Below are 15343 nucleotides of genomic sequence, written 5' to 3'. Positions count from 1 at the left end.
AAAACCAAAGAAGGGAAGAAAGTGGCCCATTAGGAGACCATGGTTCATGGAGTTATGGGAAACGTGGGCAAACGCTGACCCAAAAGCTGGGGGGAGGGAGTGTCTGAACGCTAAAAATACTACAGAAGGGTGGTGTTGCTTAATACGAAAAGTACTTCAGACTAGTGTATAAAAATAAACTGGCCATATTAAAGACTCAGAGAAGAAACTAACCAGAGGCCTTTCTGGTGTTTGGCTCCCAATCCAAGCCGTGAATAAACGATCAGTAATCATGGAGAATTATCAAGAGGTGTGGTCTGAGAGTCAGCTGTGAAGCAGCAGAGAGAATAGGATCAAAACAAAACCATCATAATGGGACTTAACATGGCAGTACGCTGCTGCTTAATAGAGTTTGCTTTCTTGTCCTTTCTTCTGTATTCTAGAATTGTTGGATTTGTTATTCAAAATAGTGAATTAGTTGTCATCTGTTTTGTCTGGTAAATGCATATCTATTTGACTTTTTATTATTAAGCGTTTATATGGCAGTTAGCTAGAATTTCCTTGTCTCAATTCTAAAGTCCGAGACTGTTGAGGCCACCCTAATCTGCTAGCCCTGGTACGCTCAGTAGCAGTACCAGCTACCAACGTGTGACTCAGGAGTTAGGGAAGGAAAGTTAACAGAGGCCTAGGCAGACCCATTTAGGCTGGCCCCAAACCTCCAAAAATAACCAGAACATGTTGTACAGCTATAAATAAACATGAACGACAACGTTCAAGTTCCAGCCTAGAAACTTCTTCTTGACCACTTATTTCATTTTAAGAAATAATTTAATATCTCTATTGTCTAAACATGCCCTTGTGTTTTACCCTGAGAATCTTTTAGTCTTCTGATTTAGGTAGCAAACTTACGTCCAGCCCCATGAAGAGCTTTGCATAGTCTAGGATGAGAAGATAGAGACAGAGTCCCACATTAGGGAATGAAGTCATTTTTAACTATTTATTTCAGAGTGGAATTGGATAATTAAAATGCTTTTATTTCAGATTTAGAGCTAAGATCAAGAGTTATGGGTTAGTAGCCCTCCTGGCATCGACTAGCTGATATTCTAAGACTTAATTCTATAAAAATAAGGCATGAATGTGGTGTGCATTCATATGTGTATGTGCATGTGTGGGTAACACAAAAGAGATTAAATTAAAGCCAAATGTCCTTAAGCATTACTTCACTAGAGGGCTCACTCTCCATACATAAAGCGATCTTGGGTTCTATTCTGAAGAAGAATAAAAAGACCCCTCAGATTGGGAAAACTTTGTATCCCCTCAAAAGATGTTTGCCATTTTGAAAATTATAGAACATTTAAAGGGCCAACCCATTTCAGTAAACCCTAGGAAAAGAGAGATGACCTATGACCACAACTGCCATAAAAAAATTGTGTATGAAAATACCTTGATCATATATTGCTTCCAACCTCCAAAATGTTTCCAAGTTTTTCTTTAGGAATTACTAAAGAAGACATGAAAGTGACTTGGAGAACTAAGGAGAAATAAAGGTGCCAATAAACTACAGCTCACACACGAATCCCACTTGTAATTCTAAGATTCACTCTAAGATGTTATCTGTGGTTTATTCTCAGGGTTACGGAGGATGCAGATCCCTATGTGCGACCTGAGGATGAAAACTATGAAAATGACTCTGTCCGGCAGCTGGAGAATGAGCTCAAGATGGAGGAATACCTGAAACAGAAGCTGCAGGATGAAGCCTATCAGGTACTGGGATCCAGGCCCACCCACCCCACCTCTTCTGCCTCAATCCCTTGTTAGCTGGGTCTTTGACATGACTTGCAGAATCAGGGCCTTCTCCTTCCTTCCACCCTCCCTTTCCAAAATTCGCTGATTTTACTCCTTAATCCATGTCTTCTAGACAGTACAAATATTAAATGCTGCTTTTTTTTAATTTTTTTATTTTTTTTTTTTGAGACAGAGTTTCACTCTGTCACCCAGGCTGGAGTGCAGTGGTGTGATCTTGGCTCACTGCAACCTCTGCCTCCCTGGTTTAAGCAATTCTTCTGCCTCAGCCTCCCCAGTTGCTGGGACTACAGGTGCGCATCACTACGCCCAGCTAATTTCCGTATTTTTTAGTAGAGACGAGGTTTCACCATATTGGCCAGGCTGGTCTCGAACTCCTGACCTCGTGATCCGCCCACCTCAGCCTCCCAAAGTGCTGGGATTACAAGTGTGAGCCACTGCACCCACTTCTTATAACTGTCACTCACCATGTATTCTTTTAAATTCCACCATAGAAAGTGATAAGTGGCCTTCTTATATTGGAAAAAAAACATGGTAACTAACAGTCCAAACTCTTTCAGGCCCATTAAGAAAGATGCTTTTTCTCATAATTACTTTTAAATGGATGCAAAGAGCAGGGCACAAGAAAATTGAATAAGCATAAACCCGCCACCTCCCTTGAATTATTTGCCCTCAGCCTTCCTCATTGCCCACCTCATGCCAAGTGTAAGTAGGAGAATGGCAAACCTCATGGAGAAATGTTGGGGGAACTGCAGGCCTGTGTTCAGCAAGGTGTGGACGGACAGATTTTCAGATGTACTGGAGTATGTTAGCCACCTGAAAATTCACTGAACATGACATATACAATGGGGAATAAATGTAACCAGCGACTCATCCTAAAGGCCATGCATTTCCCCGTGGAGATCGTTCTATTGCCTTGTTTGTCTTCCTGATGTGTTCCTTTTCCCTTTAATTCACAGGCGTTTGCTTGGGGTTCTGGTATTTCAGGGATGTTTGCCTGGTTGAGACCAGCTTTTTCCTGGGCCTCATTGGTTATTTTATCCTGTCAGACTTTCTGTCAAATGGCCAGACAAGTTTTCTGCACATTCTTTTGATTTTTTGTTTTTTTGTTTTGTTTTGTTTTTGTTTTTGTTTTTTCTTTTTGAGACAGGGTCTCATTCTGTTGCCCAGGCTGGAGTGCAATTGCATAATCATAGCTTACTGCAGCCTCGAACTCCTGAGCACAAGCGGTGCTCCCACCTCAGCCTCCTGTAGCTGGGACTACAGGTGCACACCACCACACCTGGCTAATGTTTTTATTTGTTGTGGAGACAGGGTCCACCATGTTGTCCAAGCTGATATTGAACTTCTGGTCTCAAGCAATCCTCCCACCCCGGCCTCCCAAAGTGTTGGGATTACACGCATAAGCCACCATACCCAGCCTTTCAGGATATTATTAGGGCAGCAGTGCCCTCTCTTACTTTGTTATTGAAAAAAAAAGAGAGAGAGAGAGAGAAGCAGAAAGAATAAATTATCTCCTATTTCTCATATGTCTATAGATAAAGCCTTGAAATATTTTTCCAAGAAGATTGTAGCAGGAGAGAAACGGAAGCCCACCAATTCCATCCCAGCAATATAAAAACAAAGTTTTGCCTCTTTGGAATGTTCCATTTGCCTTTTCAGTTTAACAACCACATTTCAGAAGCAACTAAAATGTTGGTCTAGCCATACCAAAGAAAGAGGGGAAAAGAAAAACATGAGTGACTATATATGTAGAGCCATGCTCCCACGCTTCAGAAGCAAAGTTGCCTGATTGCAAACCCGTGGAGAGTGCAGTTTTCCTGGCACCTTCCATGGCTCCTCCACAGAAGGAAACCAGCCTGGAATGAAACTGCCAGGGCATCTCTGGGAACTCTGAGGGTTGGCATTCCTACACATATCTCATTAGGCTCTGCTGTGTAGAAAGAAAGAAAGAAAAATGTGACTAAATAACCAGTGTTCTGGTTCATGCTATTAGAAGCGTCTATTAGGCCTCCCTCTTTGAGTTCATGTCACTTTCTGTATTTCAGTGGCAGCAGTAACTGAAATTCTAGGGTTTTTCTTTTTTTCTTTAAGGGAGGCAGGCTTACACTATTCCATATAAAATATTAGATTTTTATTCATTTGAATGAATTAAAAATGTAACCTTCTATGTGTAAAATGAAGGGAATTTCTACTAATGACTTAAGATTCAATTGGAGGTTTTACCATCACTCGTAAATATTAAGCTCCCTCTCCCTCTCCTTTCTTTTCCATGCCTCATGACTTCTAAGAAAAGGACAGGGAAGAGGCTGGGAGAATCTAACAGGCCTGTGTATCTCCACTCAAAACATATGCCCTGGAGGATGTCAAAGTGGTTTTCCTTGAATGCTCTGTGAGCATATGGTTGTTGGATGGATCGGAATGCTACTCTCATTCAGTAGACTCTCTCTCTGCGTCTTTGTGCATGGCTTCCTGCCAAATAATTCACCAGCTTGACTGCATCACAGACTTGACATGTCACCTTTCTCGTTTGTGTCCTTTGTCACCCACAGGTCAGCTTGCAAGGTTGAATGCAATATCCTTTTATCACACTCCTCTCAAGTAAGTACCATCTTATTTAGGAGGAAATATGGCCACTGTACGCTCAATTCTGATAACTTATAATGTAAATTCACAATCACTTCTCTTAGTCATTTCTTTCTATGTGATAAAATATCCTCCTTCCCTGCTGATATCAAAGAATCACCTCAGTCTATGGAGTGTTTCATTATAAACTAGTAGAGATTTGCCAGACATCCTTGGGAGTTGACTTCTTACTCTATTAGCTAGGAAAATTGGCACAAAACTTCTAAACCTAGCGATGTTCCAGTAATCCTCTGTGGCTATGAAACTTACCAATAAGTTTGTCACATCACCAATCCATAACAATATCAGAATTTGTAGCCACTCTAGCACTTGAAAAGGAAAAGTCAGTACCTCTAGAGATGGGCCAGCTTACTAGTCATACTATACCTAGGGCTCAAGAGATCAAATGTGTGTGTCTCAGTGAGTGAAAGAAAAACCATGCATTATTAAAAAGAACAAAAGAGCCCAAACAGAGGAAAAATTCTGCAGCCGTATGGTTTTGGAATACCTGATTCAACTCCATTGTGGAATTCAGCAGTATATAAATTAATTTAAAATATGATTTTCATGGCATGTGAAACCACTCCAAAGCCCTACCTAAATATGTGGAGAATCCTCAGTAGTTTTTTAATGCAGAGAGATTAGCACTTGACTGTAGTGGTCTGAACCTTAGGCGCCAGACTCTAATAGACCCATTTCAAATATGGATTTCACCAAATCCTAGCAGCAAAACTTTGGGCAAATTATTAAACCTGTATTAGCCTCAGTTTCCTCTATACAACAGATTGCATAGTAGCCTCACAGAAGAGGCTGGTATTATGTATCACCACAGAAGAGGCCCGTATTAAAAACCATATCCTACTCACTGGGATATAGTTTTTAAAGAGCTTGGCATAGTGCAAGGCACATTATCATTTATTATGAACATTCACATGTATGCCTGCCCCTATGTTCAGTGCTTTATAGCACTTCAATACCTGGCAGCTGCCATAGTGTTTAGCTAAGTGTACGGGAAACACTGGGACCCAGAACTGGCTTTCTCTCTCTTCTACTTTTATAAACAAGGCTAGGATGCAGCTACATATGATGACTTGGCACACTGTGGGCCACACTGTTCCATAAGTCTAGATTTTTTCTCTGGCTCCAGTTAATAGCCAATTAGATACCCCCATGATAGTTCAAAGTGAATATACCTCTCAAAGGATTCTGACTGCACTGGCCCAAACATTTGAGCTTTCCCAACCATGGAATCCCATAAGTCTATAGTGCAGTGGACAGTAATGCTATCAATGCTGGTTGCTATTAATAATTTGAAAAAGGAACAAATATCTGTTAAATGACATACTACTTAAGAATACATGCTAGTGCAAATGCTACTGACATCCTGTCTCAGTCCTCAGGTTAAAATTAAGCAAGTGAAAATCACGGAGTCATTGCTATGATCGTATTATATACTTTATGAGCAGTGAGGAAGGAGCTCATTGACCACTCTCTATTCTGCTTCTCTTGGATTTGAGAGTACCACGCCACATGCTCTCCTGACTCATTACAACTAGAACGAAAAAATTCCCAGGAGCTGTTTCTGAAAATATTCACTCCAATTATAACAAACTTAGTCCCAAGGGGCAGGCCTTTTCCTTTAATAGCATTTTCTTTCTCTTAGCTTCAGCAATTTGATCATTGTTGTTCTGCACATTATTTAAACATCAGTAGCTAGTTCTTAGAAAAATATTTTTGAAAGTCTAATAAAATGTGCTTGCCTTAAACTCAGATAAAAAGTAGCATTTGGTACCTAAAAGCCAAAAATACCAGTACGCTAGAAGTTCCTAGGCCATTTTTTAAATCTTTTGTTGCAAATTTAGCAGTGAAAAATTAGACAGTTGTAGTCTTTGCCATTTACTGCATCCTGTAGTCTACCTAGCCGGAATTCCACAGAACTCTGAACAAGAACCAGCCTGTCATTCAATCAGCCACATAGGCAAATTCATTTAAAACTTGATAGAATGTTATAAAAACTAGTGGCTTTTCATTTTAGCAGCTGACTCTATCCTATTGTACTCTTTCTTAATGTAACCAAGAAGTACAGGTACATTTTAGACCAGTTTATTTTATTAAAATATTTCTGTTTAGACTTCCTGACTATACTGCAAGACCAGAAATTATCCCAAAGTATATGTGTCTCTTATCCAAGGGTCTGAAGCCAGTTCATCAGCCTGACATTAGCCATCCACGAAGGCAGAGAGAGCCTTGCATGAGGAAGGGGCAGAAGGTGGATGCCAGAGAAATAGAAGGTGCAACATCTGCTCAGAAAGAGCTTTAGACCTATTTGAAAATAAGTACGCACTTATCAACATACAATACTAAAAAGAGTGAATAGTTTAAAACCTGGCTTATTGGTTTTCAACTAGCCACTTGTGAAGAAACAGTATACATAATGGCACTCAGCTTAGGGTCCTCCAAGACTCCATTTTGGCCCACTTAGGTATTGAATTTGTCCCTGTTACATCCTGTGGCCACATGGCACACCACTCTCCTTGGCCACTCACATCCTAATGGAAAATAGAGGATTGGACCATCCACAGTAGATTTTTTAAAAACCAACGTGGCATCCTAATGATGGGTCACTGGTTTTATCTCTTTGTCCAAAGGACAGCACAAATATTTCTGTTTGTGTTGCCTTTCCCCTCCAGACGCCTCCGGTACCCACTAAGAAAGAGATCCACATAGAGGACTTCCTGTCCTCTCTTCCAGAAGATGCAGTAGCACACAGTGTCCTAGGACATTAATTCCTGATTGTCATAGGAAAGGAGTGTGTGTGTGCATGTGTGTGTGTGTGTGCGCATGTGTGCTTTCGTCTGTATCGGGGAAAGGGGGGGATCCTAAGCTTCATAACCCTAATTTAGACACAATTTGCATCTTTAAAAAAAATTACACATTCCTTATTCCCAGGCAAGCTATAGTCAGACAGATGATGAAAGTAACATGAAAACTGGTGATGATGGAGAGCCCTGTGGCCACACAGAGGAGGAAGACAGCAGCCTGGCAGCAGCCTCACCGAAGAGAGGAGCCACCACACCCAGCAGCTCCCGACAAACCCCCCACCCCTAAAGATGTGTTCTGATGACTATAGTGCAGCTAACTTTTTGTTCTAAGATTTTTAGTGCATAGGTGTGTGTTTCGAGAAGGAAAAAAAAAAAAGACTTTTGTTCAAAGTTAACTTATCAGCTACATCCTCTGTAACATGGTTCATCTCTGGTTAAAAAGCAAACAAACACAGGCTGAAAACCCATGCTGCTGTTATACACAATGGCAGTATTAACAAGCATTTTAAACCTTTGCACATGATATTGAACCTGTTCAGTTTACAATGACAATATTAATACTGTTTATAGCTAGACGTTTGATTTCTGAATTGTTTGGATTTTAGCAAAACAGTTTATTATACACTGTACATTTTTTTTCACAGCAATTGGAAAAAAACAACCACTTGCAATCATTCACTCACCCTGAAGAATTTGGTTCCTGAGTGTACAAACTCAGAGCCTGGAAGCCAAGAAGGGTCCTTGGCCTGCACGGTCTGTAGTTGACTCCAAGTCTCTGTGAGCAGTGACTTGAACCAAACACACCAGGAATAATCTATTCTTTGGGGCCTCTTTCCAACTTGGGGTTGTTTTCTTTCAAGATACTCTAGCAAATCAGCCATAGAATTTAGTGTAAATATTTTTTTCCAAATAGATACCATATTCAAAAAAGGCAACATTCAAATTATATAGAATCTAGTTTTTAAAAATCAGCACAGATCTTCTTAAAAACTGTGAACTATGTTTTGAAATACGCGTTACTAAAGCTGTTTATAAACCACAGGTGCCATAAGATCCCCAAACGGACTAAAGTTATCTCTGCTCTTCCATGGTCTTGTTCCTCTCGTTTTGGCTTTAGAAAGCATGTCTTTAACAGCACTGCTCGTTCACAAGTTCCCCTATCAAGTTGTTTGGAGGCCTTCAGCTTTAAATGTACAGGCTTAAAGTGCGCTTGCAAACGTTCGCTCTCCTTTTATTTCTGAATGTTGATTGCCTTAGCTGGCCACCTGGTGTTCTGCATGTAGCCTTCTGTGGTCATGTGAAAGGAGACAGGCTCTTCTAAGTTGAGTTGGGATTTTGCACTCAGTGAAAAGCTGAAGTGCAACAGAACTATCAAAGACAAGAGGATAAAAGACTGGGATAGTCTTTTCTAAGAACCCTCTTTAGAGGGCCCTAAAGACCTCGTTTGGGAATTCTGGGGAAAATGAAAAAGTAATCTTCTAATTGCTTCCAGATTTGATTTTTTTAAAAAGCCTGCGACATATTCAACACATTAGGCTTAAATTAGCAGTTTCTCTGGAATTCCTGCCTCTCCTTTAAAAGAAAGGAGAGAACATTTTAGAATAATTCTCAAAGTGTGTCCCCTGGACCAGCAGCATCTGCAACACTTAGGAAGGTCTCCGAAATACTAATTCTAAAGTCCCACCTCAGGCCTACTGAATCAGAAGCTCTGGGGGTGGGTCCAGAAATCTGTTTTAATCAACCCTCTAGGTGATTCTGATGCTCGCTAAAGGTTGAGAACTACTGCTTTAGAATGAAGTTCGTATAATAAAGTCTCTGAAAAGGCCTTACTCAGAATAAGCAAGAAAGTTTCTGTGATTCACTTTTGCTTCTGGGACTGGCAAAAACCTTCTCCAAACCCACACAAAACGTTCATAGTTGGTGGATGCCCAGCCAAGTCCTGACATCTTCATGCCCCCTCTGCAGAGGGCGGCTGTACGATGTTCACATGTCTGCGTTTGGTCAGACATCATCTCCTTGGCTGCCCTTTGAAACCAAATCACTTGCCTTGGGGATAAAGCGCTCGACTGGCATTAGTGAGAGGCCCATCCTGTCCCTTGACGTACTTAGTCATACATCTCTCCAGAGAACCCGCCTGAAAAATGTCCCTGAGCACAGGCTGACACCAAAGTGGCACAACTGCACAGTTCTCAGATTTCTTTGCACAGATTGATTTTTATTGCGGGTTTTGTTGGGGTGTCTTAATGTTCATCTCTTTTCCACTGCCCATCCTCTGTGAACCCATACCTCTCTAGATGGAGCAGGTGGCCACTGGTGCCTCATACTCAGTACTGAAAACCACTACATCCCAGCTACCTATAATGCTGTCAGCTTGAAATCATAGCCAGGTAGTTCTTGAACTCAGAACTTAAATCCTGCACGTGGCACTCCACCACTGACTGGACCGAGCTGGCATATGTTGTTTCTTTGTGTTTCTACATCAAAATGTTCGTCTAAGATTTGAACTGTTCTGCTGATAACCTTCCCCGTTGTCATAGCTATTTCATTGCCAACCAACTCCATCACATGGTTGTTGATACCATCATATAAAGCTACTGCAAGGACTCTGGAAACTGCCGCCAATGACCAATTTCTGACTAACCAGCCACCTTTTCTTTCTCTTAGCTCCACGTCAGCACTGAGACCAGACTCAAGCACCCCTGTCCTGTAACCGAGACAAAATGGCGTGTGTTATTTTGGGGTTTTGTGTTTTTTGGTGGGTTTCTTTCCTTGGCTCTCCAGATTTACTTTTGGGGCCTGTTCTAAGTGCAAACCCAGCAGGTTTCACTTGTAGTGTCCATTAGATACAACTACATCTTGTGGGGGTTGTTTCTTTCTTGTTCCACAATGAATTGCACATCCATCTCCATCAGAGCTGGTAGCCTATTAATAAGCACTGGTCTAACACAGCCAACCCTCCCCTACAGCGCCATGTTAATGGAGGAGGGGAGGAAGGTGAAATCTACTGCATGGGATTCAGGAAACAGTTGTGGTTGGTCAGGACGGAAGTCGGGGTAAGTTTGGTTGGTCAGAGGGAGTTGTGCTGGAGATTGTGAAAAATGGATTCTCGAATGATCTACTATAAGGCAGGGAAGGTTCATTTGTAAGTAGTAATGTGAACTGAATTGCATTAAGAGTGTGTGGCCTTTGTTGTGATATACTATGTATTTTCTTATATGCATGAGCCAAACTGTTGCATCATAATTTAGCACTGATGTCTGCTTTTATTTTGATCATCTTTGTCCACCCTTATTAGTTCTTGGCTGTTAACTATAGATAGATCTTGTAAATCCAGCAATCTTTGGTTGCTGCATTCACCTTGGTTCGATTCCACACCAGGAGCCACAAGTGAGAACTCCACTGTCCTTAGAAGAAAGGGCATTTTTACTTTTGAACCAAAAAGAGAAAAAAAAAAAAAAATCAGAAGTGTTACATCTTGAGGCGAATTAACTGTAAGACATTTTTAATTGTGACTACTGCAATTTGACACCATTTGAAATAATTCAGAGACACTAAAGATTTCACAATATTCATTGGTATTGTAAAAAAAAAAAATACTATTGTATGGATTTTTGTATTGCTGTTAAGTATTGTTTTGTGTGTATGTGTGTGTGTGTTGGAACCTCCTGGGGACATGTTATATTTTGAAGTGATTAAACTATTTAATTGTGTGTCTATATTTTGGAGTGGAATTATTTCTTCATTAAAAAATGTTTTTAAAAACACTATATCTTGGGTGTTTTATTCCTTTGTTTCAATGAATCTTTCCTAAAGCAACCTGGAGTCAGTCTGTTGAAAGAAGGAAGGCAGGTAAGTACTTGCAGTTTAAAGCAGGACCCACTGATGGAATATTGAGCCACTGAGGCAAAATAGCTCACCTTCTCTTGCCTTGGGGGACACATAGTTTTTAACCATTCTACTGTTTAATTAGCATCTGTGAGTATCTGATAGAAATACTATTCTGCTGTTTATGGAAATCCTTATTATAATTGATATGGAAATGAGTTTGAAATTCTAACAGCTAACATATTTCATGTTTGTGTCGCACACTGTTCTTAACACTTTATGTGACTTCACTCAATTCTTTGAATCCTCTGCATCTAGCCATGTATTCTGCAAATATTAAGTGCTCAATGGTTTTTTTGTTGAATTACTGAATAAATGAATTTGTGGTGTTTGGTTTGTTTTTTTTCTAGAGTTAGTGATAAAGGAGGATCAGCAGGCCTAGGAGGTCAATGTGGTGACAGCAACAGCAATCAAATTAAGAGATTCAAAGAGAGTGTCAAGAGTCCACATGTTAAGTGTTCTTATCTCAGAAACAAACCACAAAGGGACACAAAAAAACTTTTGGAGGTGATGGCTATGTCTATTACCTTGATTGTGGTGATGGTTTCCCAGGTATATGTATGTCCAAACTCATCCAATTGTATATATTAAATAGGTACAGATTATTGTATATCAATTATACCTCAATAAAACTTTAAAACAAACACATACAGATATAAATCTTGCATGCACAGATGGAAGAAATAGAGTCCACAGTGATAATCACTCCTTCCATTCACATCTCTCCCTCAGAACCTCTGTGAGTCCCATGCAATGGAAGGTTGGGTGTTTCACTTGCTCAAAGATCTGTTTTCTTTACAGGACCTGTGAGTCTGGCTCTATACTTCAAGAATAGCATTTTTGGGAAATCTGACTCTATGGTGCTGAAAGTCTGTGCTTACAGGGTTGGGTTGATTTGAAGTCCATGGAAACAGCTGTCAACACTCTAGAAGCACTAGAAAGAGAAATTAAGAAGTTCTCCATCAATTACAAAGGCAAATACTGACCTGAGATAATCACGAGAGGGAACTCACACAGTCCACTTACTTCCCTTTGAAGGTGAGAGCCAAGGGCATGTCCAGCAGCTCCTGTCCACACCCCTTTGGGCTGTATTTCAATGACTCACCACTTCATCTCTTAGGGGCCAAATTTAGCTCTGCCCTACCTCAGCATTTCCCAAATTTATTGAATTATGAAAGCCTCCTGAGAAGTTGATTAATTCTGATTTGGCAGATGTAGAGTAGGGTCAGGTAATCTGGACAGTATTTTTAATAAGCGCTTCAGGTGATATGATCTGGCCAGTTTTAGCAAATGTTATTTCTTTGCTGCTCAAAATACAGTCCAGTGACCAGCAGAATTAGCATCACCTGGACTTTGAGGATTCCTGTATATAGAACATAAAGATACCCTTCCCAGAAGTTGCCATCATCTAATCATGTGGTTGATCTTTCCAGTGACCAGTCCCCATTCTGAAGCTATCTAGGAGCCTACAAAGATTCACCTCATTAGCATAAAATATATACTCTTGTCACTCAGGTAATTCCAAGGGCTTTTGAAGCTCTGTGCCAGGAGCCAGGTACAAAGACCAGAGAAGTTGCCATCATCTAATCATGTGGTTGATCTTTCCAGTGACCAGTCCCCATTCTGAAGCTATCTAGGAGCCTACAAAGATTCACCTCATTAGCATAAAATATATACTCTTGTCACTCAGGTAATTCCAAGGGCTTTTGAAGCTCTGTGCCAGGAGCCAGGTACAAAGACCAGAGAGACCACATATATTCTCCATTATACTACACAATAATACTTGCTTTTATATTTGCCCATGTGGTTACTTTTACTGTAGATCTTTATTTCTTGATACAGCTGCAAGTTACCATTTAGTGTCCTTTCATTTCAACTTGAGGACACCTTGTAGCATTTCTTTCAGGGCAGGTCTACTTGCGGTGAACTCCTCCAGCTTTTGTTTGTTTGGGAATATCTTAATTTCGCCCTCACTTTTAAAGGACAATTTTGCCAGATATAGAATTCTTGGTTGATAGATTTTTTTCTTTCAGCAATTTAAATATGTCCACTGTTTTCTGGCTTCCATAGTTCCTGATAAATAGCCAACCGTTCATCTTACTAGAATTCCCTTGTACATGATAGTTGCTACTTTCTTGTTGCTTTCAAGATTGTCTGTCTTTGACATTCAACAGTTTGATTACAATGTGTCTTGATGTGGACCTCACTGAATTTATTCTACCTAGAGTTCATTGTGCCTGTTGGGTGTATAGAAATAAATTTTACAGATAATCTTTCAGGGAGATTGGTTAGGACATCACCACAATAATCCAAACAAAAAGAAATAATGATAGTTTGGACTAAGGGTAGAGTAAAAATGGTTATATTCTAAATACGTTTTGAGGGTCAAACCAACAGATTTTGTGGGTAGATTGGATGTCTGTGAGAGAAAGGGAAGAAATAAGGATAATAAAGTAGTTTGAGAGCCCAAATAACTGGGAGAATTAAGTTAAACTACTAAGACCAAGAACACTGGAAACAGCAGAATTTGGGTGGGTATAATTTCAGGAGCTAATTTCTGGACATAATACCTTCAAGATGCCTATTAAACATTCAAGTGAAAAGACGTGGAAATACAGGCTTGAAATTCAGGAGGAAAGTCTGAACTGGTGCTACAAATCTTGACATCATCACTACGGAGATAATAAAAGAGACTGAAACGGAATGGTCAGAAATGTAGGAATAAAATCAGGAGCTGTGGTGGTGATCAACTGTGTTGATGCAGCGGATCAGTCAAGTAAGATAAGAACGGAATTAACCTGTCACATGAGTATTGAATTGAATTGATTTAATCATGTTCAAAGAATCTCTTTGCTATTTTAAAGCTTGAAGAACTCCTATGTTCTTAATGAAATCTTCAGGAACACTGAGTGAAAAGTCATGTTTGCTTTTCCTCTAAAAGCTTCCAGGGAGTTGAATACTACAATAAATCCACAGAGTTGATTCTGATTTCCATCTCCACACACCCTCGCAAGCCTGCTCCTTTTCCTAGTTTCCATTTGGTGAGATCAATCCACAAAGATAGTGCTGACAATCTACATATTGTTGATAGGCTTATAACAACCAAGTTGATATAGAAAATATTTCCCTATTGACTCTCTAAATAGCTTTTTAGTGAAAAGGATATATGTAATCATTGTTTTTGGAAGAGGAGCCTTTCTTTTATGACTTCTGCAATTTCATCTGCCTCCATTGCTTTCAGAGGAAGAAAGGCTAAGTTATAAAACCCTCCCCTCCTCTTTGATGTGTAAAAATAAACTTTAAAAAAATGACTCTGCCACTTAATGGCAATGTGTGTTTGTTTAATCTTACCTATTGGTTACTTTGAGAGATAAATTAAGTGAAAAGGTACATGCAAAGCACCTAGCAAGGTTCCAGAACATGACGGAAGATCAACAACTTCATTTCCTTTCCCTTTTTCCCTTCTGAAGCTTGTGACCCTCATTTATAAAATGAAAGTGATAGTTTTTTGTTTTCAGAAAATTCACACAAAAGTAAATTACCTCAAAGATAAATATGAAAAAATATATTCAGCCTATTTAGGAATAAAATGACTGGAATTTGAAACGGTGTTATACCTGTTTAAAAACCTATTAAATGAGCAAAGTCAGTCAATGCTAGGGAAAGTGGAATATCTGCTACTAAAAATATGCACCTGTGAAAGATTGTGTATGGTGGGGTAGTCAGGCAGAGGGGTTGGGCAATGAAGGAGGTAGAAGAGAGATTCAAAAACGTTCATGCTTTACAACTCAATAGCACCACATCATGGACTTTCAAAGACATTAAACTTGTTAGACACAAATATAAATACTTAAAAATCTGACAACAGAAAACAGTTAACTGAATCGTGGTATATCTAAACAATGCAATATTTTGCAGCAAATAAATAAAGATATATGCATAGACATTAAAATGGTTATAAACTGGTGAGAATGTATAACGATGGAACCACTTTGGAAAATAGTCTGACGATTCCGAAAAATGTTAAGCATAGAGTTACCATATGACATAGAATTGTTATTCTACTCCTATGAAAATGAAAACATGTATACACAGAAATATGTACATAAATATTTATACCAGCATTTATTCATAATAGCGAAAAGAGTGAAAACAATTCAAATGTCCATCAACTGATGAATGGATAAACAGAATTTGGTATAAACATGCAATGAAATAATTATTTGACA

The 15343-nt window shown here is 39.6% G+C and overlaps 1 protein-coding gene across 8 annotated transcripts in view; it reads left to right on the top strand.

Annotated features, from left to right (window-relative positions):
- The window catches only part of DTNA (dystrobrevin, alpha), a 401960-nt gene extending 390517 nt beyond the window's left edge, over positions 1–11443 (top strand). For 7 of the 8 annotated variants that reach the window (XM_011943697.1, XM_011943698.1, XM_011943696.1 and 4 more), the window contains 3 exons: positions 1611–1743; positions 4335–4383; positions 7357–11443. In XM_011943697.1, coding sequence (XP_011799087.1) covers positions 1611–1743; positions 4335–4352 — 151 coding nt within the window. In that variant the 3' untranslated portion in view covers positions 4353–4383; positions 7357–11443. The remainder of the gene's footprint in view (positions 1–1610; positions 1744–4334; positions 4384–7356) is intronic. The other variant, XM_011943695.1, reaches the window with a different exon arrangement.
- Positions 11444–15343: the final 3900 nt, after the last annotated feature.

The sequence above is a fragment of the Colobus angolensis genome, unplaced genomic scaffold, assembly GCF_000951035.1.
Source record: "Colobus angolensis palliatus isolate OR3802 unplaced genomic scaffold, Cang.pa_1.0 Scaffold220, whole genome shotgun sequence".
Classification (NCBI taxonomy): Eukaryota; Metazoa; Chordata; class Mammalia; order Primates; family Cercopithecidae; genus Colobus; species Colobus angolensis.
Note: the sequence above shows the minus strand (reverse complement) of the source record. Positions and strands in the feature narration are given on the sequence as shown.